At 39.3% G+C, this 24,222-nt stretch overlaps 1 protein-coding gene across 7 annotated transcripts in view; it reads left to right on the top strand.

Annotated features, from left to right (window-relative positions):
* APP (amyloid beta precursor protein) overlaps positions 1-24,222 on the top strand; it is a 281,953-nt gene that overhangs the window by 115,911 nt on the left and 141,820 nt on the right. For all 7 annotated transcript variants that reach the window (XM_047795032.1, XM_047795061.1, XM_047795050.1 and 4 more), the window contains exons 4-5: positions 325-437; positions 2,304-2,497. In XM_047795032.1, coding sequence (XP_047650988.1) covers positions 325-437; positions 2,304-2,497 — 307 coding nt within the window. The remainder of the gene's footprint in view (positions 1-324; positions 438-2,303; positions 2,498-24,222) is intronic.

Here is a 24,222-nt window from a genome sequence, read left to right as displayed (position 1 = left end):
GCTGGCAGCTGTAACTTTCCGATTCAACCCCTAGCCTGGGAACTTCCATATGCCATGGGTGCGGCCTTAAAAAGCAAAACAAACCAAAAAAGCACATAGAGAGTATTTTAGCCATCAAGGTAATGTGACAAGGAACCGGGCTGCTTAAGGAAGCAGGACTCAATATTCTAAAGGTTCTAGTCCCTCTTGGATTGGTTATGTCATCATTCTAAAAGCTGTATGACTTCTCTGAAGGTCTTTTAGTCCGTTTTCCCTTGATCCTATCATAGAAAGAACCACTGGGATGCAGACTGAATGACATGAAGCTGTTTTCCTTTCTTGTAGTTGGCGAGTTTGTAAGCGATGCCCTCCTTGTTCCGGACAAGTGCAAGTTCTTACACCAGGAGAGGATGGATGTTTGCGAAACCCACCTTCACTGGCACACTGTGGCCAAAGAGGTACCAGCCCTTTTAGTCTTTCTACTTTTAAAGTGAAAATTTCCTAGGAACTGTGCCCAATGACATTTTAGAGAGTATTTTGAGGCAACAGTTGGGTTGATAAATATGTTTTTTTTTTTTTTAAATTAGTATAGTTAAAAATAAAAAACTTCCTGAATATTTTAAGAGGGTATTTTGAGGCAACAGCTATGTTGATAAATAAGCTGTCATTATTGGTAGTGGTAGTATTTTTAAAAACCATTCATAAATATTTTATATTTACTTAGATTTGCTGTGTGCATGCCATGTTTTGCAAATTAAAAACTATAACCTTATACTCTTTATACACCTTAAAATGTACTTTTTAATTTTTTTAAATTTGTTTCTTGTTTTCCTTTGTCATATACCAAGTTTTTCTAATTCAATCTCTTTCCCTATTATCCGTTGGGAAATACAGTGGTAGAACAAGAAATAGCTTGTCCAGCGAGTTCCCTTCGTGGCTCATCGGTAATGAACCCAACTAGTATCCATGAGGAAGTGGGTTCCATCCCTGGCCTCACTCAGTGGGTTAAGGCTCTGGCATTGCCTTGAGCTGTGGTATAGGTCGCAGATGTGGCTCGGATCCTGTGTTGCCATAGCTGTGACACAGGCCAGAGGCTATAGCTCTGATTTTACCCGTAGCCTGGGAACCTCCGTATTCTGAGGGTAGAGCCCTAAAAAGCAAATAAATAAATAAATAAATGATCCAGCATTGCCACTGCAGCGTAGGTTCTGGCTGCGGCCTAGATTCAACCCCTGGCCCGGGAACTTTCATATGCCTTGTGTGCAGCCATAAAAAAAAATAAAGTTTCTTTTTAAAAAAGCTTATTGATCTTAAGAAAACAAACCAGGCAATTTAAAACCCGGAACCCATCTGATAATCTCATTTTTCATTTCTTCTTGAGTTTAATTTTTTTTTTTTTGGTTACTAAGAAACAAAATGACTCTAAGCCTTATGAGATCAAAATACACTCTGTAAAATTTCATTGTTTACCTATGTGTATTGAATTATTTAATATTTGCTCTGTCACCACTGGATGTTTTCAAAGCTTTTTTATTTAATCTAGATTTGTGAAAATTTAGCAAATCCCAGGAAAGCAAAAGGATATGGAAGGAGAAATCTCTAATGACTTTAAATTCTGATTAATAGCAGAGGATAATTTCTTCTCTTCCCAGGGTTGTTATTTTGGAAGTGAGCCTAGAGAGTTAGAATTTCTAGAGTAAGATAGGTCTAAGCGAGAGAAACTTCCATCCGTAAGTAAGTTGAGGACATGCATGAAACCATCATTCCTTTCTTATATGCTCATGAAGCCAGAAAGACTTGATTCTCTGATAACTATTCACAGTGCAGTCTTCTACATCTTAAATCCCAATTATTGCCTATTCCGATCATTTTTATTAATTTCTATGGCATAACAATATATCCTTATTAAACAAGTAACAAAGTTAAAAATTAAAGGTACCCAAGGAGTCTGTGCTTAAGAAGCTCTGTTGTAAATCCACTCAAAAAGCAAATGATTTGAAAGTTCCTATTGCGGCTCAGTTAGTTACAAACCTGACCAGTATCCATGAAGATGTGGGTTCGATCCCTGGTCTCACTCAGTGGGCTAAGGATCTGGCCTTGCATTGCCTTGGCTGTGGTGTAGGCCGGCAGCTGCAGCTCTGATTCAGCCCCTCACCTGGAAACCTCCACATGCTGAAAATGCAGCCCTAAAATTTAAGCAAAAAAAAAAAAAAAAAAAAGGGCAAATGATTCTCCCCATTGTCAAATGGTTTCTTGCTATGTTGCTCATGTGTTGTTATATTGGGGATTTTCTTACAGTGAAACACTCTCCTTACTCTTTGTAGACCTGTAGTGAGAAGAGTACGAACTTGCATGACTATGGCATGTTGCTGCCCTGTGGAATTGACAAGTTCCGAGGGGTGGAGTTTGTGTGTTGCCCACTGGCCGAGGAAAGTGACAATATCGACTCAGCAGATGCAGAAGAGGATGACTCGGACGTCTGGTGGGGTGGAGCAGATACAGACTATGCAGATGGCAGGTAAGATAGCCTTTGTATTAGGTCTCTCATAGATGCCAGCACATCCAGCTTATAGTTTTGTTTCTCCTATAAATGCGTCTGTCTTTCTTTCTCTCTTGAAGGATCTCTCTGCGCATTTCCATCAAAGTTTGTTTTTATGGAAAACAGTCTAACCATGAAGTCCTATTCCAGTTATAGCCTCCCATTTAATTTTAATACAGTTGATCAACCATCACTGAGGAAATTTTAGCTCTTTTATTTTAATCTCAAGAATTGGGATCAAGGAGTTCCCATTGTGGCGCAGTGGGAACGAATCCAACTAGGAACCATGAGGTTGCAGGTTTGATCGTGGGCCTCGCTCAGTGGGTTAAGGGTCCAGTGTTGTCGTGAGCTGTGGCATAGGTCGCAGACTCGGCTTGCATCTGGCGTTGCTGTGTCTGTGGCGTATGCCAGCAGCTGTAGCTCCAATTCGACCCCTAGCCTGGAAACCTCCATATGCTGCGTGTGTGACCATAAAAGCAAAAAAAAAAAAAAAAATTAGGGTCAAGATTCCATTAACCTTATAACAGGTCACTGGTAGTTCTGTAGTGAGTGATATGGCATTTTGTAATTTTGGTTTGGATCTGTAATTTAGAAATTTATGGGGGGGGCAGATTTTGGAATGATTTCATCAATCATTAGCTAGATCCGAATTTTTATTAAGAAAGGTTTTGTTTTGTTTCAGTTTTTGTGGGGTTTTTGTTTTTGTGGGATTTTTTTTACCTTTTGTCATTTTTCCTTTGTAAATGAGGTCAGAGGCAACCATGAATGTTTGCTCAAGTTCTTTAGCTGTCTTTGGTTTTATGATTCTTAAGAAATACATTTTCACCTCTTTTTCTTTGGGATCTTAGTCCCATAATTTATTGATTCTTGTTTTTAATTAAAGGCAAACATTTATATTCAGGTCATAGAATAATAGAATCAGAATCTTTGGGTTAGAAAGGCTGTCGGGTTCAGTCATCAGCTGCATCCTATCTCATTCCCCAAAGGCAATCATAAATACATCACCTCATTTTTTCCTTCAATATTTTTTCAGCTATTCCCTCATGGTACACATATCCAAATGGAACATTGTGTACATTATAAGACATAGTTATTAATGTAAAGTTTTCTGATTTTTATGTAGTCAGGGAAAATTTTTTTATTATATATTTTGAAGAATGTTTAAAATAATTTTACAAAAATACCTATTTGTAAATATATAAGAATCATGTGAATTCCCACTGTGGCTCAGTGGGTCTCTGTGAGGATGTGGGTTCCACCCTGGCCTCACTCAGGTTAAGGATCCAAGTGTTGCCGCATGCCGCCATGTAGGTTGCAGATGTGGATGGAATCTAATGAAGCTGTGGCTGTGCTGTAGGCTGGCAGCTGCAGCTCTGATTTCTCTAAGCTGGGAACTCCCGTATCCCTAAAAAGAAAAGGAAAAAAAGAGGAAGGAAAAAAAAAAGTAGACTCTATATACACTGTGAAACCCTAGTTGCCATTTCTTACCAATTCGTAATGGCAGGCTTCTCCTTAGTGGCTATTGCCCAATTTTACCATGACTCTCTTTTTGTTAGTTAAGCTCTTGTATGTTCCCTCTTCATTTGCTTTAGACAAGTTGTGTTCAATGCAGCAGAATATAAAGCTAAACAAATTCTAAAGAAGGAGAGAAAGAAGTAAGGAAATGCCAACTGTATGTTTGCAGTGGTACTTTATGTTTCTAAAAGTTGGAAGCAGTATAAACTCTTCTTCTCCCAGGGCAAGAAACATCAATGATATCAGGAAAAGCTTCTAAACTTTGCATTCTGGGCCATGACTGGCCCTTTTATCTGTGTTTTACGTGCCTGGTGTAGAAACGTCCATTGGTTTGGGCCTAATTGCCACTGTGTCTGAAAGCTGGAATTGCTTTAGTTCTTACTGTTTTTATAGCTTGTATTCTTCCTCAGGTATATCTGGGTTTTACAGTTTAAGGGTGACTTCTTGAAAAAATTCTCATCATCTGAGTCTTACTGCATGATGCCAATACAGTTAGTACTAAAAAAGGAAACTGGAGATTAGACAGCCATTCACTTTGTTCCTGGTCTATTGGATACTCCATCTCTTCCCATGACTGAATGGTCTCCATACCTAATCAACAACCCAAAGAATGGTGAGTAAACCAAGACAGCTCTGTGGCTGCTGTTAAAATTATGCAGAGCTAGCTGAGTAGTTGTAACCCTCTCTCAAGGTTGGTGACCCTCCATTCATGATCATTCAGAGACAGGGGACTTTTCTGTTTTCAGTTCTAACACCATCCAAGTTGACATTCAGTTGAAATACTGGCTCCTTCCTAATCACCTTCATTTATATGTGTCTGCAACACAGTCAGCCCTTAGACTCTGTCATCACTTAGAAATGCTGTACCTATTGGGTTTCCAGCTTTGACGTTACTCTCTAAGCACTGATCAGATCCAACTGATTTCACCCTTTCCTCATGATGCCTCCTCAATTCATGCTTATTAATCCATTATGCCTTTTCTGGGAGGAAGGGGTCCTTTCTGTCCAGGGTGGACCCAATGGATGACCATTTTTGCATACTCATTTCAATATCCTGTGCTTACTGACACCCTTCACATTTTCTAAAGATACTTTCATCAGTCCTCCATATTTGGGAGAAATTAATTTCTCTTTTTAATTGCTTCTGAGTTTTCGAAGGTTAATGTATCATGTTATATAACCCCTCCAGTTAATTCCATTTCATAACATCAGCTGGGATCTTCCTGTTACTAGATACACTTAATTATCACTATTTGATGACATATCACCTTCGACATGGCAGCTGGAACCAACTCCATTCTCCTTGGTTCCTAGCATTGCTCTCCTTCTTGTTCTGCAGATGACTTTCACAGTCATGAATCATCCATTGTGAATTTCTGCATCATGGTGCCTGGATTTTAGTAGGTGCTTGGCACATGTTTCTTGAATAAATTAATAAATTTTCTCCTGTACCTCAGCATCTCTCTGTACCTTCTTCCATCTCTTGGTTTTCCAGATTCCCTTTTTTTTTTCATTTTTTTTATTACTCAAATGAATTTATCACATCTGTAGTTGTATAATGATCATAATCTGATTTCACAGGATTTCCATCCCACAGCCCAAGCACAGCCCCCCACCCCCCAAACTGTCTCCTCCAGAGACCATAAGTTTTTCAATGTCTGTGAGTCAGGATCTGTTCTGCAAAGAAGTTCTGTTTGTCCTTTTTTCAGATTCCACATGTCAGTGAAAGCATTGGATGTTGGTGTCTCATTGTATGGCTGACTTCACTTAGCATGATAGTTTCTAGGTCCATCCATGTTCCTAAAAATGCTGGTATTTCGTTCTTTTGATGGCTGAGTAATATTCCATTGTGTATATGTACCACATCTTCTTGATCCACTCCTCTGTCGATGGACATTTAGGTTGTTTCCATGTCTTGGCTATTATAAATAGTTCTGCAATGAACATCGGAGTACATGTGTCTTTGCGAGTCATGGTTTTCTCTGGATAGATGCCCAGGAGTGGGATTGCTGGATCAAATGGTAGTTCTATGTTTAGTGTTCTGAGGAATCTCCATACTGCTTTCCACAGTGGTTGCACCAATTTAAAATTCCACCAACAGTGTAATAGGGTTCCTTTTTCTCCACACCCTCTCCAGCACCTACTGTTTGTAGACTTTTTGATGATGGCCATTCTGGCTGGTATAAGGTGGTACCTCATCGTGGTTTTGATTTGCATTTCTCTAATAATGAGTGCATATTCCCTTTCATGATTATGTACTATCTAAACAATTGCTCACCTCTACTTTCTTTCTCAGATTTTTGAAAATTTTTCAAGACTTTATTTTTTAGAGTAGTTTTAAGTTTTCAGCAACATTGAACAGAAGGTACAGAAATTTCCCATATGCCCTTTGCCCCCATACACGCATCAACATTCTCCACCAGAGTGGCATATTTATTACAGTCAAAGAGCCTGCGTTGACATGTCCTTGCTACCCAAAGTCCATGGCTTATACTGGAATTCACTTCTAATGTTATACATCCTACAAGTTTAGACAAATGTGTAGTGACATGCATCCATCACCATAAGTGTCATACAGAATATTTTTACTAAAAATGGGTGTTCCACTTATTCATTTCTCCCACCCTCCCAATCCCTGGCAACCACTGATTTTTTTTTTTTTTTTTTTTGCTATTTCTTGGGCCGCTCCCTCAGCATATGGAGGTTCCCAGGCTAGGGGTCGAATCGGAGCTGTAGCCACCAGCCTACACCAGAGCCACAGCAACTCGGGATCCGAGCCGCGTCTGCAGCCTACACCACAGCTCACGGCAACGCCGGAACCTTAACCCACTGAGCGAGGGCAGGGACCGAACCTGCAACCTCATGGTTCCTAGTCGGATTCGTTAACCACTGCGCCACGACGGGAACTCCCCACTGATCTTTTTAAAATATACTTATTTATTTATTTTATTAAAGTATAGGGTCCCTTTGCTATACAGTAGAAATTGGCACAACATTGTAAACCACGGCTCTTTGTATTGTCTTCATAGTTTTACCTTTTCCAGCATGTCATGTAGTTGGAATCACACAGTATGTAGCCTTTTCTGGTTGGGTTCTTCCAATTACTAAGATGGATTTAAGGTTCCTCCATGCCTTTTCATGGCTTGGTAGCTTGTTTCTTTTGAGTGATGAGTAATATTCCATTGTCTGGGCGTGTATAGTTTATTGATCCATTCAACTACTGAAGGACATCTTAGTTGTCCTGGTTTTGATGATTTTGAATAAACACGTGTGTTCAGTTTTTTGTGTGAACCTAAATTTTCAGTTCCTTTGGGTAAACATTAAGGAGCTCAGTTGCTGAATCACATAGTAAGAGTACGTTTAGTTTTATAAGAAACCGACAAAGTATCTTCCAAGTGGCTGGACCATTTAACTTTCCCACCAACAGTATGGCTCTACACCCTCCCCAGCATTTGGGGTCATCCAAATTTTGGCCATTCTAATAGGTGTGTAGTGGTATCTCATTGTTTTATTTTATTTTGTTATTATTATTATTATTATTTTGTCTTTTATCTTTTTAGGGCCGCACCTACAGCACATAGAGGTTCCCAGGCTAGGGGTCTAATCGGAGCTGTTGCTACTGGCCTACGCCAGAGCCACAGCAATGCCAGATCCAAGCTGCATCTGCAACCTACACCACAACCCCAGATCCCTAACCCACTGAGCAAGGCCAGGGATTGAACCCGCAACCTGCAACCTCACGGTTCCTAGTCAGATTCATTTCTGCTGCACCATGACGGGAACTCCGTATCTCATTGTTTAAATTTGCATTTCCCCAATGACCTATGATGTGGCCTATCTTTTCAGATGCCTGTTTGCCATCCACTTACTCATTCTGTTATTTTCATTCTCCCTTGTCCTTTGGTCTTTCATCTCTACCTACAAATCTGCTGTTTTCCTGAACTGCCACTGCCTGAGTTCAGATCATCATTCGCCTCTTACTAGACTAACTTCTTGGATTATTCCTTATTATATCAATGCCTTTCTTTTTCCTGTTACCCTTGTACTTTCTTATATTTCTATAGGACTTATTCATACATGCCTTGACTTCTGTTTCATTTCCTTGGAATTCATTCTTCCCACCCCACAAGCCTCTGTTTACTCTCTTCCCAGATAATTCTCCTTGCCTTAGTAATGTTTCCATGGTGCATTTTCAATCCTACTGACACTTGGTAGGAAATGGTTGATGATTCCTACAGCCTATAGAACAGTCCAAATTCCCCAGCAGAGCATTTAGAACTCTTATTACTTGTCCCTAGCCTGCATTTCAGCCCTACTCATTGTCCTCACTGATTGAAACCCTCAAACCCTTTGCCCTTTCTTCCTCTGGGCTTTTGTTCTAACCTGTCTACCGCTTATGAAAATGTATTTCCTTTTCTATCAAATGGTACTCAAAAGCTATTTGTCAGTTTTAAAGTGTTACATCTTCTCAGGACCTGTAAAATCCTATATATATATATATATATATATTTTTTTTTTTTTTACACTCCCTGGAAAAGATACTCCCTTTACAAGCTTTCTCTGACTATTCCTTGAAATACTTTGCTTTCTTCTCCTCCTCTTGCTTTTCCTTTGTATTCCTTTATTTATACCAGGACTTCTCTTCCAATTACTTGTCGTCACTTCTCTTAGCTGCTAGAATTCAAATTACAGATTAGGTGTCGAGTGTTTTTTACACATTAGTCTTCAAGAAATATTTGCCAGATCGAATTGTTCATTTAAAAAATTTTTTCATGGCTTTTGGTAAAGACTTTGTGGTCCATAAATGGATGTTACAGAATCTCTTTTAGCTCAGCTCTATCCCACAGAAATATAATGGAAGCCACATAAAGTACTTTCTACACTTCTAATAACCACGGTTAAAATAATAAAAAGATGAAGTTCTCACTGTGGCTCAGGGGATTAAGAATCTGACTTGGTGTCCATAGGGAGGATGTGGGTTTGGTCCTTGGCCTCGCTCAGAGGGTTAAGGATGCCACTTTGCTGCGTGTAGTGTAGATCGCTGATGCGGCTTGGATCCTGCATTGCCGTGGCTCCGGTGTAGGCTGGCAGCTGCAGATTTGATTCGACCCCTAGCCCAGGGAACTTTCATATGCTGCAGGTGTGGCCCTAAAAAGAAACTGGTGAATTACTTTTAATAGCATTTTAATTAATCCAATAGATTAAAAAATTACCATTTTTCAGTGTGTAACCAGTATGAAAAAGTTACCAATGAGATATTTCACAAATTTTTTTCATTTATTTCTTTCACACAAGGCCCTCGAAGTTAGCACATGTTTTACCCTTATAGCAGATCTCATTCTCACTTGGTTTTGATATTGGACACTGTAACTCTAGATACTTAAAAAAAAGAATTACTTTTTATTTTCCAATCAGACAGAAAGGTGCATATACCCAGTAAAATGTTCTAAGGTTGACCTCTGGATTTTATTATTTTTGTAACTTTTGATATTTTAAACATCTAAAAGAAGTGTTTTAAACTTAATATAACTAGGTTATCAGGTCACTTTTGTCATTTCATCTTGGACCATGTTTTTTGGTTTGCCCTGCAGGCATGTGTGCCCTCATTCTCATCTGGCAAAGCTAGTGGGCAAAGCAAGAGAGTTATTGCATCACAGACCCACACACAGGCTGGGCCCCTGCCAGCTGGTGGCTTCCTCATTCCAGGAACCAGCCCTCCTTGTGACACTTGAAGTGATAATACATCCTGCTTGAAAAGTCCTTAGGGGACACTATATGGCAGTTCTTGAAGAGGGGAAAAGAAAGGGGACTTCCAATCCTTCCAAATGAAAGTTGATCCACAGTTTAAATCACTTTGTGATTGGGAGGTAATGCGATTTGTTTGGGTCAGACATGAGTGTTTTCTTCTTGCTAATGAGGCATTTCAAGAAATGTTCTTTACAGGGTAAGCTCTGTTTCATGGCCTCACTGAAAAAGAGGTAAGCCTTTTAAAAAAAAAAAGATTGAGTATAGACAAATCAGTGACTATTCCCAAAGTGTAGGTGTAAATAACCAGTATTTATTTCTCCGTTGTTGTAATGATTAAGTTCTCAGGCCACTTCAAAATACCTATTTCTGGAATCAGTTATGTTTATGTTAATAGCCTACAGATTCCAGCCATCTTGGGTAAGAATTTTTCTGTGGGAAAATGCATTTGGAAATTCCACCTAATCTGTAAAACCAAGCACATAACCCGTCTACCCTTGGGAGTGAGGGTCTGGAGAGTGAGTTTGTCCCCACCTGGAACCGCAGAATCTGACTGAAACCTCGTAGTCCAGGGGGGCTGATGAATTTGTAGAGCAAATGACTTGAAGGAGGACCTTCTAATTCTTTTCTAACAGCACATTTCCAGTCAAGAGTATGTCCTTATATTTTTTTCAAAAGAGAATCTTTAATATAGTTTCTTATTTTTTTTTTAATTAATTATTATTACCATGACTTTTTATAGCCACACCTGCAGCACATGGAAGTTCCCAGACTAAGGGTCAAATTGGAGCTGCAGCTCCAGGCCTACCCCACAGCCACAGCAACACTGGATCCAAGCGGCATCTGTGACCTACACCACAGTTTGCAGCAACACCGGATCCTTAACATACTGAGCAAGGCCAAGGATTGAACCTACATCCTCACAGAGACTATGTAGGGTCCTTAACCTACTGAGCCACAATGGGAACTCCTTACGTTGGTTCTTTACTTTTCATCACTTTTATAAATACTTCTGCGTTTGGTATTTGTCTGTTTCTGAACTGTTATCAAAAATATTCTGTTGCACAAACATCATAAAATTTGTTGCATGCACATCATAAAGGAAGAAAGAATACTGTCCCATGTGTTTTTAACAATTTTAGCAATAGTTTCTGTTTTTGTGTTGCCAAAGACTGAATGATGTCATCCTTCCTGTCAAATGACTCAGTGGATGAAAATACCCTATTTTCTATTTGTTCTTAGAAATGCATTTGCTCACTTTGCAGTTCTTGAGCTTGAGAAAATTTTTCGAGGACGTCATCATCTGAAGACTCATGGTCTGAGGTTTTGCCTATGGGATCAATTTCATTCTTCTTCTGATTTGTCTGATAATTGTGAAATATCTCCTGTCAATTTTCTTCCACTTACCAATGTGGAAAAGGAACATTTTTGATTTTCACTTGTATTCTGGGAAAGTTTCTAGACTTCTTTTATTCCTTCTTGAAAGACAATGCAGTATTTTGGGAACACGGTAGTAAAACTCTGACCATTCCCCTGTTGCATCATCCTTCTAGGCAATTCCTTCCTTCTTTTCATATTATTTGGTCTTCCTCAGCACAAATGGAAGGTGTGTGTGTGTGTGTGTGTGTGTGTGTGTGTGTGTGTGTGTGTGTGTGTCTTTTGTCTTTTTAGGGCCGCACCTGCGACATATGGAGGTTCCCAGGCTAGGGGTCTAATTGGAACTGTAGCCGCCGGCCTATGCCAGAGCCACAGCAATGCAGAATCCAAGCCACATCTGTGACCTACACCACAGCTCACAGCAACGCTGGGTCCTTAACCCACTGAGTGAGGCCAGGGATCAGACCCACAACCTCATGGTTCCTAGTTGGATTCATTTCTGCTGCGTCACGACGGGAACTCCAGAAATATTTAATGAGTAATAATGAAGTAATTCCTGAGATGATAAAAAAAATAATAATAAAATTGCGGGAAATAAAGCTCAGCTATAAAAAATTCCAGGAGTTTTCTTGTGGTGCAATGGGTTAAGGATCCAGCATTGTTACTGCAGTGGCCAGGGGCGCTGCTGTGGTGTGGGTTTAATCCCTGGCCTGGGGCAGGGACAAGCAAAAAGAAATTTTTAATTAAATAAAAATAAAAATTCCAGTTGACTGATATGGTAATTATAAGGTAGAATGAGTTTTATTCAACGTTTTTAATAAAATATTTTAAGAAGGTGTAAGTCAGAAGTATTGACTCTTCAAGTAGATAGAACTGCTAAAAAATGAAAGTAAAATGTAAAATTGTATCCAGTGGACCTTGGTGGAATTCCAAGGGTTAATAACATACCCTACTTATCAGGAGTTTACATTTGTTATGAGGCCTGTGTGATTTTATTAAATACTTGACCTAATTTTCTACACACTAGGTATTCAACAAATATTTGAGTTACAGTGAATTGGCATTCATGTTAAATACATACACAGACATAATTGGCAATTCAAGGTTAAACTAATTGGGCTTTAAAACAAAAGCTACGAAGGGATATCATTCCAGACACGCAAGAATTAAGTGAAATTACATCAGGAATCTCTAAAGCTAGAGATACTGGGGGGAAAAAAATGCCTCAGGAATATTTCTAGCAGCCACTTAGCACCTTTACTGTAGTTACTGCTTGACTATCTTCCCATGGCTTCAAAAAGTGCCATAAAGTAGAATAAAATGAAATTAAATGGGAGCTATAAATGAAGGTAAGATTCATCTTTATTTGAACGTTGGTATAGAAGTCCATTCTCAGAGTAGCTTTCTTATTTGAACCAGCAAGCATTTTTGGTTTCCTATGTCAACATGGAGCTCTTTATTAAAAATAACAGTAGGCAGAAATTTCAGGAAGTACAAGTTATAGTCATGAGACCAGCTCAACTCTCATTAGCTCTTGGCAAGCATGGTGTGATTTTGAAAATGAGTAAACGAACATGAATTTAGAGGAGTGGTTCTCAACAGCGTGCGATTTTGACACCCAAGGGACCTTTGGAGATGTCTGCAGACATTTTTAATTGTCTCAGTGCAGGAGGTGGGTGGCGGGGATGCTCCAGGCATTTGGTGAGTAGAGACCAGGATACTGCTAAACATCCCATAATACCAGGATACTGCTAAACATCCCATAACAAAGAAATATCAGCAGAGCTGAGGTTGAGAAACTGGCTTAGAGGTTTCTTTGGTACTGGAAAGTGAGGAAAATTATTCTTTAAAAACAAAAAACAAAAAAAAGAACCCAAAAAACTTCCATTCCAAGCTTTTGTCTCACTCTGATCTCCTGTGGACAGAAAAGCAAACACCCCAGGAGTCTTGAATGCAGCTTTTGTGCAGATGGAAATGTTTGAGATCAAAATAAACCCTCCAAATATAACTGCATCCAGAGTTAAAAATGTGCTCAAATACAGTGGATAATTAAGGCTTCTTATTTGCACCCAGTCATTTCATTAATTCTAATCATTTATGTCAATTATTTTTTCCTTTTATTGGTATTACTCCTGTCCATTTTGACTACATTAAACACTAGCATATTTTCTGGAGCAAAATGATCTTATTTTGGAATATTTGATATCTTTAGAGACCTGGAAGACTATCTCCACTTAAAATAGTTTTTCCCTTGCATCTAATTAGAAAAATGTTTAAAGTATGGTAATTTTTCAGAAGTTGTTGAGTCCAGGAAAAATCATCTCTAATCTGGCCTTATAGTTTTATGTTTCTGTGTGTCCTTGTTTTTGTTCATATGTATACTTTTATTTGGTTGTGATTAAAATACATAAGAATTTTCATTTTTTAAGTAACATTTTGAATTTTTAAAACTGTTTATAATCTTCATGTTTATCCCCTTTAATTATGCATATTCCTTTAAAATATGTTCACCCATGTCATCATTGTCAGACAATTTTTTTACTTTCTTTTTTTTACATTATAGAAGACAAGGTTTTGAATTCTTTAATATAGATTTTCCTGCCATGATATATAATAATTACTTTCAGGTAGTTTTCCAAAAGTAGGGCCACTAGGTTAAAAAATGTGAATGTTTTGACATCACTTAAAATTTATCTCAGTGTTTATGCCCATTTATAGTGAGGTAGCAATAGCAGATAGATTTATTTTGTCACTGTGTACTCAGCAGTACTGGATTTTTATTGTTATTAATAACACAGTCACTCCTTCCTACTCTCAAGCTCTTCTAAGTTGTGAGTGTCATGAGGGCATGGATTCAGTTTTATTGCCTCCTGGTACCCTTGTCTCTGCATGAGTGGTATTAATCATAACAGATATTAGGTAATCTTGCCGTGTACAATGCACTATGCTGAACACCTTGCTTGTATTGATCCATTAACTGTTCATAGCTTTTAAGTATCTGTTTGCTTTTTATAGAGTGGTTTAATGAATTTCATTTGGGTTTTTCCAAAACTAGGGATAGATTTATTTGTTGTTGTTTTTTTTAACCTTTAATGATTTTTATTTTTTCCATTGTAGTTGGTTTACAGTGTTGTGTCAGTTTTCTTCTATACACCAAAGTGACCCAAGTCACACACACACACAATATATACATTCTTTTTCTCACGTTACCCTCCATCATGTTTCATCACAAGTGACTAGATAGAGTTCCCTGTGCAATACAGCGTGATCTCATTGCTTATCCATTCCAAATGCAATAGTTTACATCTGTTAACCCCAGACTCCCAGTCCATCCCTCTCCTCCCCCCACCCGCAGCAGCCACAAGTCTGTTTTCCAAGTCCATGAATTTGTGCTGACATATCTCTATACTTGGAAATTTACCCTTTTTTCCCCTTCGGTCAAGGAACTATTATCAGTATTTGATGTGTAAAATTCAGCAGAACCCTTCTGTCGATTCTCATTCTGTTAATTCCACATTAATGAAATTAAAAAATTTTCCCTTATCCCATTCAACTAAATGTCTTCCATTCCACCTTAAGAGCACATGTAAATCATAACTTTAAGAATTTTACTTTTGATCAAAAAAGTAATTCCTAAATAATTTTGATTGAATGATTCATATTTGGAGGAAGTTAAAATGTTTGACTTTTACTGACATCGGAGTGTATGTTGATGCATGTTGTTTAATCTGCCATGGCTGTGAGCCTCCTGTGGGGGACGAGGGGGCGGGAGGCAGGTAGAGTCTAAAGCCTAAGATTAGTTTAATACAGATGGGAAATAGGAAGAAAAAATACCCTGTGACACATGTCTAGAAAAAGGCCAGAATCTGAAGAGGGCTAATTTATTGAATTTTAAAAATATCGCTTTAACGTAGGATACCTGAAGTTAATAGTAAGTTTTTTCTCTTCAAGTTCTTAGCTTTAATTTATTTGTTGGGAGGGGGATGAGGTTGGTGGAGGGTCGGAGAATATATAGACCCTACTTCTGTGTTAGTAAAAGTCTGTTCAGTCTAATTATCTTAAAAGAGAAAAGCATCTTACTTTTTTTTTTTTTTTGCCACACCCATGAGATCGAACCCATGCCACAGCAGCAGCCTGGGCCACTGCAGTGAAAATGTTGGATCCTTAACCCACTGCACCACCAAGGAACTCCCAAAGACATTCCTATTTCTCTATAAAGTGATCCACAGAGATATATATTTTTCGTAAAGAATGGGCTTGTTGTGAATTGAGAAATACATCTCCCTTTGGTCAATAGCTAGGCCATTGTAATGTTTTTGGTTGAGTTGGTTGTGTTATTTGAATCAAGTAGGATAGAGATAGAACTAATAATATAGCTTGTGAGCCCATCATGTTAAAGCGAACTATTTATGGAGGAGAAATGATAATCCAGTAATCCCAACCCGAGGTAACATGTCAAAGTATAAAACATGGTGATGGCAAAGTTACTCTGAATTGAGGACATCATTTTAAGCTGTTGACGGAGTTCTAATGTAAATAACATGAATATGGTTTCATAGTGTTTTGATCTCCCTTTCCTGGAAGAACTTGTGCCACAATAAAAACGTTTTCACAGCCCCAATTATAGGGGGCATTTTCCTGTACCCTCTACATGAGGACAATTACAAGATTTTAAAAAATTCATTTATTAACCCCTCTTGGGACTTGGGAGTCACCTTTGTTCCAGAAACACAGAGGACTGCTAATAATACCGGGTGCAGCCCATTTCTAGTCATTTCCCAGAACCTTGAGCAGAGACCAGCACAAGCCGATGCTTAACATAAAGGATAAAATCTTGATCACGATTGCTAGTGCAGTCAACATGAAATGTTCTTCTTAAGGCTCGATTTTTGTGGGGCGCAGTTCTGCGTCTAATTTAAAGTCAACTTAACTATGATCTGTGTGCTCTAGGAACTTTTCTCAGAAAATAATCACCAGATGGTAGTGTGGAGGGTGCATTTCACAAACACCTTCATTATTTGTGGTTTGTGAAAACTTGTCATTGAGTCATATAGTAAGTTGTGCTCATGATGTCTTCCAGTTCGCTTGGAATGCAGAAACATAGCCTTACGTGATCTCTCAGGGTGTTGTGAGAATGTGTCTCTTAGTGGATCCATACTTTCTGTCTTTAAAATTGGTTCCGTGGAGGGGGAGATGTTCATTTGGCTTTCTCTCTTGTTTGAATGTCTGGAGTTAAAATCTTTCAGCTGCATTTCCACCTTGCATTTTTGAGAAAGTGGTAGTAAATGCTCAGAGGAGGGAAAAACTAACAACATTGGAGGAAGGTCACAAAGTGAATCATGCAAATGATAAATTACAGCCTTAAATCTTTGCCAGTGGATGAGTCAAGAAAGACTGGATTTGATGAAACAGTTTATGGCTTTGTGAAATAACTGTCACAGTGCTGGGTTGGCAGCATCCAGCACTGTGTCGAGGCTGTAACTGTATCCCTGAGCCTTGTACTGAAATACGGGAACAGATTTAAAAGTGATGAATAGGAGGGAAACAGAAGCTTGCATTTCTCTCTTGTGGGAACTGGCTGCCAGCTCTGAGGTCTTATTAAAAATGCTAAATTTCTGTATTTAGTAAGCTTGGAATGAATGTATGTCAAAAAGAAAAACAAAACACTTTAATAGCCTGAACCAGATTATAGATGTGTGGCCAAACCAGTGAGGTTTGTTTTGGTTTCTAAGCAGGTGATGGCTGGAAGAAGAGGTGCCTTTGAAGTTCAGAGTTGAGTTGCTGACATCCCAGCTACATCTGGCAGTGATCACTGGGACCTGATGGCACAGGTTGCCCCAGTTACCAGATATCACTGAAGAAGAAGTGCTGAGGAATGTTTCATTTGTAAAAGTTATTTGAATGGTTGGATTATTCAGGGCTGAGAATTCTACGCCACAGAGGCGTGGAATGTCTCTCTTTATCTTCCCTTTATCTGATTTTTTTTTTTTAATTTTAAAATTTTTTAAATTTTTATAGTTTTTATAGGATGCTTTCTCTTTATAGTTATTACAGAATATTGCTTATATCCCCTGTCTTACACTCAACAGTTTGTGCTTCTCGCTAACCCAGTCTTATTTTGCCCCTCCCCCTTCCTTTTCTTCAGTGGTAACCACTAGTTTGTTCTCTGTATCTGTGAGTTTGCTTCTTTTTGTTATATTCAGCAGTTTGTGTATTTTTTAGATGCCACATATAAATGATACCATACAGTATTTGTCTTTCTCTATCTGGCTTATTTCACTTAGTATAATACCTTCCAAGTCCATCCGTGATATTGCAGTTGACAATGTTTTGTTCTTTTTTATGGCCGAGTAGTATTCCATTGTATAATATATACCACATCTTCTTTATCCACTCATCTGTTGCTAGACACTAGCTTGCCTCCATATCTTGGCAATTATAAGTAATGCTGCTGTGAACATTGAGGTGCATGTATCTTTTTGAGTTAGTGATCAAATGCTATGTTACTGGCACAGAAATAGACACATAGATCAGTAGAACAGGATAGAGAGCCCAGAAATATACCCACACAATTATAGTCAATTAATCTACCACAAAGGATGCAAGATACACAATGGAGAAGGTCTGTTCAACAAGTAGCATTGGGAAAAGTGGGCAGCTACATGAAAAAGAATGAAGTTAGAACATTCTCTAATACCATATACAAAAATAAACTCAAAATGGATTAAAGACCTAAATGTAAGATAGTATACTATAAAACTCCTAGAGGAAAACATAGGGAGAACAACTTTTGACGTAAATCACAGCGATATCTTTCTGAATCCACCTCCTAGGGTAATGGAAATAAAAACAAAAATAAACAAATGGGACCTGATTAAACTTAAAAGCAAACACAGCAAAGGAAACCATAAATCAAAAGACAACCTGCAAAATGGAGAAAATATTTACAAACTATGCACCCGACAAGGGATTAATTTCCAAAATATACAAACAGCTCATACAGCTCAATATCAAAAAATAAACAACCCAATCAAAAAATAGGCAGAAGATCGAAATAGGCATTTCTCTAAAGAAGACATGCAGATGGCCAACAGGCAGATGAAAAACTGCTCAACATCTCTAATTATTAGAGAAATGCAAATCAAAACTACCTTAGCTCACTCCAGTCAGAATGGCCATCACCAAGAAGTGTAAAAATAATAAATGCTGGAGAGGGTGTGGAGAAAAGGGAAACCTCTTTCACTATCAATGGGAATGTAAATTGGTGCAGCCTCCATGGAGAATAGTATGGGAAGTTGCTTAAAAAACTGAAAAATAGAGTTTGCCATGTGATCCTGCAATCCCACTCCTGGGCATATATCTGGAGAAAACAGTAATTTGAAAAAAATACATGCACCCCAATGTTCACTGAAGCGCCGTTTACAATAACTAACACATGGAAGCAGCCTAGATGTCCATCGATGGAAGAATGGATAAAGAAGATGTGGTACACACATCCCATAAAAAGAATGAAATGATGCCATTTGCAGCAACATGGATGTACCCAGAGATTATCATACTAAGTGAAGAAAGCCAGGCAGAGGAAGGCAAATATCACGACATCGTTTATATGTGGAATCTTTTGCAGTTGAGGCCAGTATTTACTGGTAGTTGAATGTGGTCTTCCAAAATATTCTGTTGAGCAGCCTGTTGCCAAGCTGATGGGGAGCTCTCACTGTAGTTATAGACGTTTCAGGAGCGATTCACTGCCTCACTTATGCCAGCTGTTCTAACACAGTCGTCATGAGATTAATGTTGTTGGGCACTAAAAATGTTAACATGGGTTACCTTCCAGTCTGGGAAGGACATGATTGTCATGAAGGAAAGGGCAACATTGCATTTATGGTCATTTAATGATGGTAGAACTAACACGAATTTTAAAAAAGAACATTTGTGTGGAGACAAATCCCGTGTAATAGAAGCACCCACGTAGTTTAGTAAAGAAAGGACTTGTTAGTGAATAAGATGATCTCTGCTTCAGAAATGTCCTTTAAAGGTTTCAAATGTGCTTTGTACCTAAGGAAATTTTCTTGGGCCTGTGACTTTTACATCTAGCACAGGAAAAATGAGAATAAGCTGTATCATCCTAGTTGCTTTCAGAACTGAGTTAAAGCATAGATGTGGATGCATGTTGAATTATAAAATGTACGAATGACTTGTTTACAATGCATAGATTGGAACTGTGAGGGCAGGCCAGTCTGGGGCTCACGTGTCTTTAATCAATCCACTCTCCCACCTACGATCTCACACTGTCAAAAAGCAAAGCTCTCCTTAGGGTGTCGTGACTAATTTTCCACTCTGGTTTAATAATCACAGCTGTTATAACATGTTCCTTTTTAATTAGGTCTTTTGGAAGTATTGTAAGCCTTATATTTAGTAAAATCAATAATAATAGATAACGATTTAAGCACTTTCTGTCCTACATGAGATTGAGAACATTATTAGAATAGGTTTTGAAAGTAAACAACTGATGAGATTTTAAGACTTTAAATGTAGGAGTCCTTTTTTATTTTAGGGAAGCAAAAAAAGAGTAGGAAATATGATTTCCTGGGATTGGAAAATGACTGTAAAAATGAATGTAGATTGATTGGGGCTCTTTTGGACATTTTAAATAGAAATTCAATAGATGTTCAAACAGCAGTGAACGCATTTACTTTCAATTTCATTATGTATTTGAAGACCTTCAATTTCATATTTAAATTATGTTTCTGAAACAGTTTTAGAAGAAATGTTGCATCTTAAACTTTAACTGTTGATAAGTAAGGGAAAATATGTATCAAAGTTTTAATCTTTTACCTCTTGGAACATGCTTTTCATTTGTTTCTGTTTAAGTGTTTGTACATCCTTTGAGTATTATCAGGGTAACCTCAAGTAGGTCTCGGAAGAATTTTATAGTAAAAATTATTAGAAAATTGGAGCCAAGGAGTTATATACATACCGAAGTGGCACTTTGGTTTTATGAAAATGTTGATGAAGTAGTCACAGGCCAGCAACTTTGCATTTAAAAAGTAATTTAATGATGGTAGAAGCAATCACAGAGGAATGCAATGCTGAGACCACATTTTTTTTTATTATAGTTGATTTTCAATGTTGTGCCAATTTTTGCTGTGCAGCAAAGTGACCCAGTCATAGATAGATGTATTCTTTTTCTCAGATTATCTTTCATCATGTTCTATCCCAAGAAATTGTATATAGTTCCCTGTGCTGTACAGTAGAACCTCATTGCTTATCCATGCTAAATGTCATAATGCGATCTACTAACCCCAAACTCCCAGTCCATCCCACCCCTTCTCCCTCCCCCAGAGACTACAGCTTTATAGCATCTCTATGTACCTAATCCCTTTAGAGTCCGAACTCAAGTACAACTCATTATTGGTCCTGAGACACCCTTGGCATTGCTTATGTAGAAGCCGTTTTTAGCCAGAGAGGCTTTCTTCCTTCCTTCCATTTGCAAATATTCTTTCCCAACATGCACATGGGTAGATTGACTCTGTATGTCTCAGCTCCGTCTCAAATACTCTAAATAGGACATCTGTGGTCTTTGGCCATGATTCCTAAATAGGACCGAGTATGCTTTTGTTCTGTCATTGGTATTAGTTGACAAATAAAGCAGTACTTGCCCTCATAACCTCGTCATCTTCCTAATCAAGGTGCCAAATTGTCCAACAGGCCCAGATAGCCTCTGGGTTCAGGAATCTAAATAGTCTTTTCTATACATTCTTTAGATGAGACTTGGGAGGTTTTTTGTTCTTTTGTTTTCAGCTATCCTGCTGTCACTGTTTTTGTTGGTTTTTTAAATATTATTCTTTAAATTCTTGAAGCTGGTTGTTTCTTTGGGATTATTACAGTATTTTCCTTATTGGTCCTCTGTCCCTGGTTGCTGCCGTTTCTGCCGCTTTGACTTTATTTTTTTAAGTTTTATTGAAGCATAGTTGATTTACAAGGTTGTGATAATTTCTGCTGTACAACAAAGTGATTCAGTCATACATATACACATATCCATTCTTTTTCAAATTCTTTTTGTGTATGTGTGTGTGTGTGTTTGCCTTTTTCTAAGGCCGCATATGAAGGTTCCCAGGCTAGGGGTCTAATCGGAGTTGTAGCTGCCAGCCTATACCACAGCCACAGCAACACAGGATCCTTAACCCAGTGAGCAAAGCCAGGGATTGAACCCACAAGCTCCTGTTTCCTAGTTGGATTCATTAACCACTGGGCCACAATGGGAACTCCCATGCTTTTTCAGATTCTTTTCCCACATAAATTATCACAGGATACTGGGTAGAGTTCTCTGTGCCATACAGCAGGGCCCCTTTGGCCAAATCATTCCATATACCTCCGTGTGCAGATGCCAATCCCAAACCCCCAGTCTACCCCCTCCCTTCCCACAAATACCAGTTGTTAAGTCCCATAGGCCAAGGTTTATGTCTCCAGCAAAAACTCTACTTGAACATTTCATAGGTTTTTGAATGCTAACATGTCCAAAATCCTTAATTCCCACCCTCCCTCTCTCTAACGTGGTTCTCTCAAAGCTCTTTTGACTCAGTGATGGCCCCACACCCTCTTCTAGGAACTCGAGCTAAGAACCTGGGGCTCCTATTGTCCTTTCCATAAATCCTGTGAGTTCTGGATTCACGCACTTCTTTCCATCTTTTCCGGCCAATTCTAAACTATCATTATTTCCTGCTGGAGTCACTGCAATATCCTACTAATTTCTGCTCCCATTGTCTCTCCCCTTATGTACCATCCTTTTCCACACACAGGCACTTTCCTGTTCTCTATACTACAGCCAGGATGTGGCGTGTATAGACACATAAACCTGATCAGGGAACTCCCAAGAGTAAGTTGTGTTGGTGACTTTCCAGTACACTTTAAGAAACATAAATACACAGACAAAATAAGCCTTTTGTTGGGATGCTGAGGATGATGTTAGTGGATATCCATGAGGGAAGCTGTACTTGGTGCCAAGCTCATCCACGTGCCTTTCAGCTTTAACCTGTTGGACCCAGCTCCTCCCTACCTCTTCAGCCACACCCGCTACCTCTGTCCCCACTTCTGACTCCACCTCACACAAGTCAACATGGCAGGCTCTCCCTACCACCAGACTGATCAACCTCTCTAATCATGATCCCCACCCCCAGCCCCAGTTTTCTGGGTTTCTGTTCATCTTCAGCCTCAGCTTCTCAAAATGAGTTCCCCTGAGCATTCTATTGAAAACACCCTCATCCCAACATACTCAATCTTAGCAGCCTATGTACTTGGTCCCGATACCAGTTAACACCGTCTCTATTTTATTTGCTCACTGTCATTTCTCTCCCTTAATAAAATGTAAGCTTCCTGAAGATGGAGACCTTATTCTTCTCTCTGAGAGCCTCAGATGTCGCAGAATCCCTGGTCTCGAGTCTATATCCACTAATATTTTTTTAATGTTATGGCTGCATCCCCAGCACATGGAAGTTCCAGACCAGGGATTGAATTTGAGCCACTGCGCAGCAATGCTGGATTCTTTAACCCACAGCACTGGGCCAGGAATCAAATCCACACCTCCGAAGTGACCTGAGCCACTCCTGTTGGATTCCTTAGCCACTGTGCCATAGCGAAAACTCCGTATATCCACCAGTTTTTTTTTGGTTTTTTGTTTTTTGTGTTTTTTGTTTTTTTTTTCCTTTTTCAGGGCTCCATCTGTGGCATGTAGGAATTCCCAGGCTAGAGGGTCAAATCAGAGCTGCAGCTGCTGGCCTATGCCACAGCCACAGCAATGCCAGATCCGAGCTGTGTCTGTCACCTATGCCACTGCTCATGGCAGCACAGGGGATCCTTAACCCACTGAGTGAGGCTAGGGATCGAACCCACATCCTCATGGATACTTGTCAGGTTCGTTACCACTGAGCCACAATGTGAACTGCCTCCACTAACATTTTTGACTGAGCTTTTATTTTACTGTTATTTTAAACATAGTAGAACATCCTGATTAGACTCTTTAATCGATACCAGAGACTATCTTCTCAGGGACTCTCTCACATCGATCGCTGAACTGAAAAGCAGCTGAAATTCCACTTGGATGGCATGAGGAATCAGGGAGGAATGGCGTGATTAGACTTCAGAAGAGGCTAGTTTCTGTTTCTAGTTACATACGGTATCTTAATAGGACATATTAGCAATGCAGAAAGTAAGTGTCCACCTGCTGTGTTATCTTTGATCTTTCAAGAATGGTCGCTCTTCAGCTTTAAAAAAAACAACACCAGAAATGCACAGCACCGTTTACTTAGTGGACGTAGAAAAACACTGCCTCCCCAGTGTGTGTATCTGTGTCCTGAATTTCTAGTCTTTCATTTGCAGCTGTCTGCTGGAGGCCTCTGCCACAGATTCTTACAGCATCTGAAATCCATCATGGGCAAAGCTGAACCCATTCATTTCCGTTCCTGACCATCCATTCTTCCTGCTGTATCCTCTGCTACCTTTAGTAACAATTCCCCGCCCAGTCTCTCTCTCTCTAGAGGCTTCAGCTTCATCCTCTCTCTAACCTCCTCCATCCAGATGGTCACCAGTTCTGTCATGTGATTCTCTCAAAGCTCTCTCTTCTCTTTGCTCCTTGGCTAGACTCCTTAAGAGCCCGCTCCCCCTCCCACCTGTCCCTCCCCCACCTCTCTGTATACCTCTGTCCTCATACCTATTGAAATGCAACTCATCTTACCACTCTTCCACGTAAAGCTTTTTACCAGGCTCCACATCCCTGCTAGAATCAGAGCGCACCGCAGAGCCTGTAAAACAAGGTCCTTCATGATATATCTGCAGCCTCAGAGTTCCCATTGTGGTGCAGCAGAAATGAAATCCAGCTAGTATCTATGAGGATGCAGGTTCCATCCCTGGCCTCCCTCAGTGGGTCGGGGATCCAGCATTGCTATGAGCTGTGGTGTAGGTCGCAGACGCCACTTGGATCTGGCGTTGCTGTGGCTGTGGCATAGGCCAGCAGCGATAGCTCCCATTCCACCCCTAGCCTGGGAACTTCCATATGCTGTGGGTGTGGCCCT

The sequence above is a fragment of the Phacochoerus africanus genome, chromosome 1, assembly GCF_016906955.1.
Source record: "Phacochoerus africanus isolate WHEZ1 chromosome 1, ROS_Pafr_v1, whole genome shotgun sequence".
Lineage (NCBI taxonomy): Eukaryota > Metazoa > Chordata > Mammalia > Artiodactyla > Suidae > Phacochoerus > Phacochoerus africanus.
Note: the sequence above shows the minus strand (reverse complement) of the source record. Positions and strands in the feature narration are given on the sequence as shown.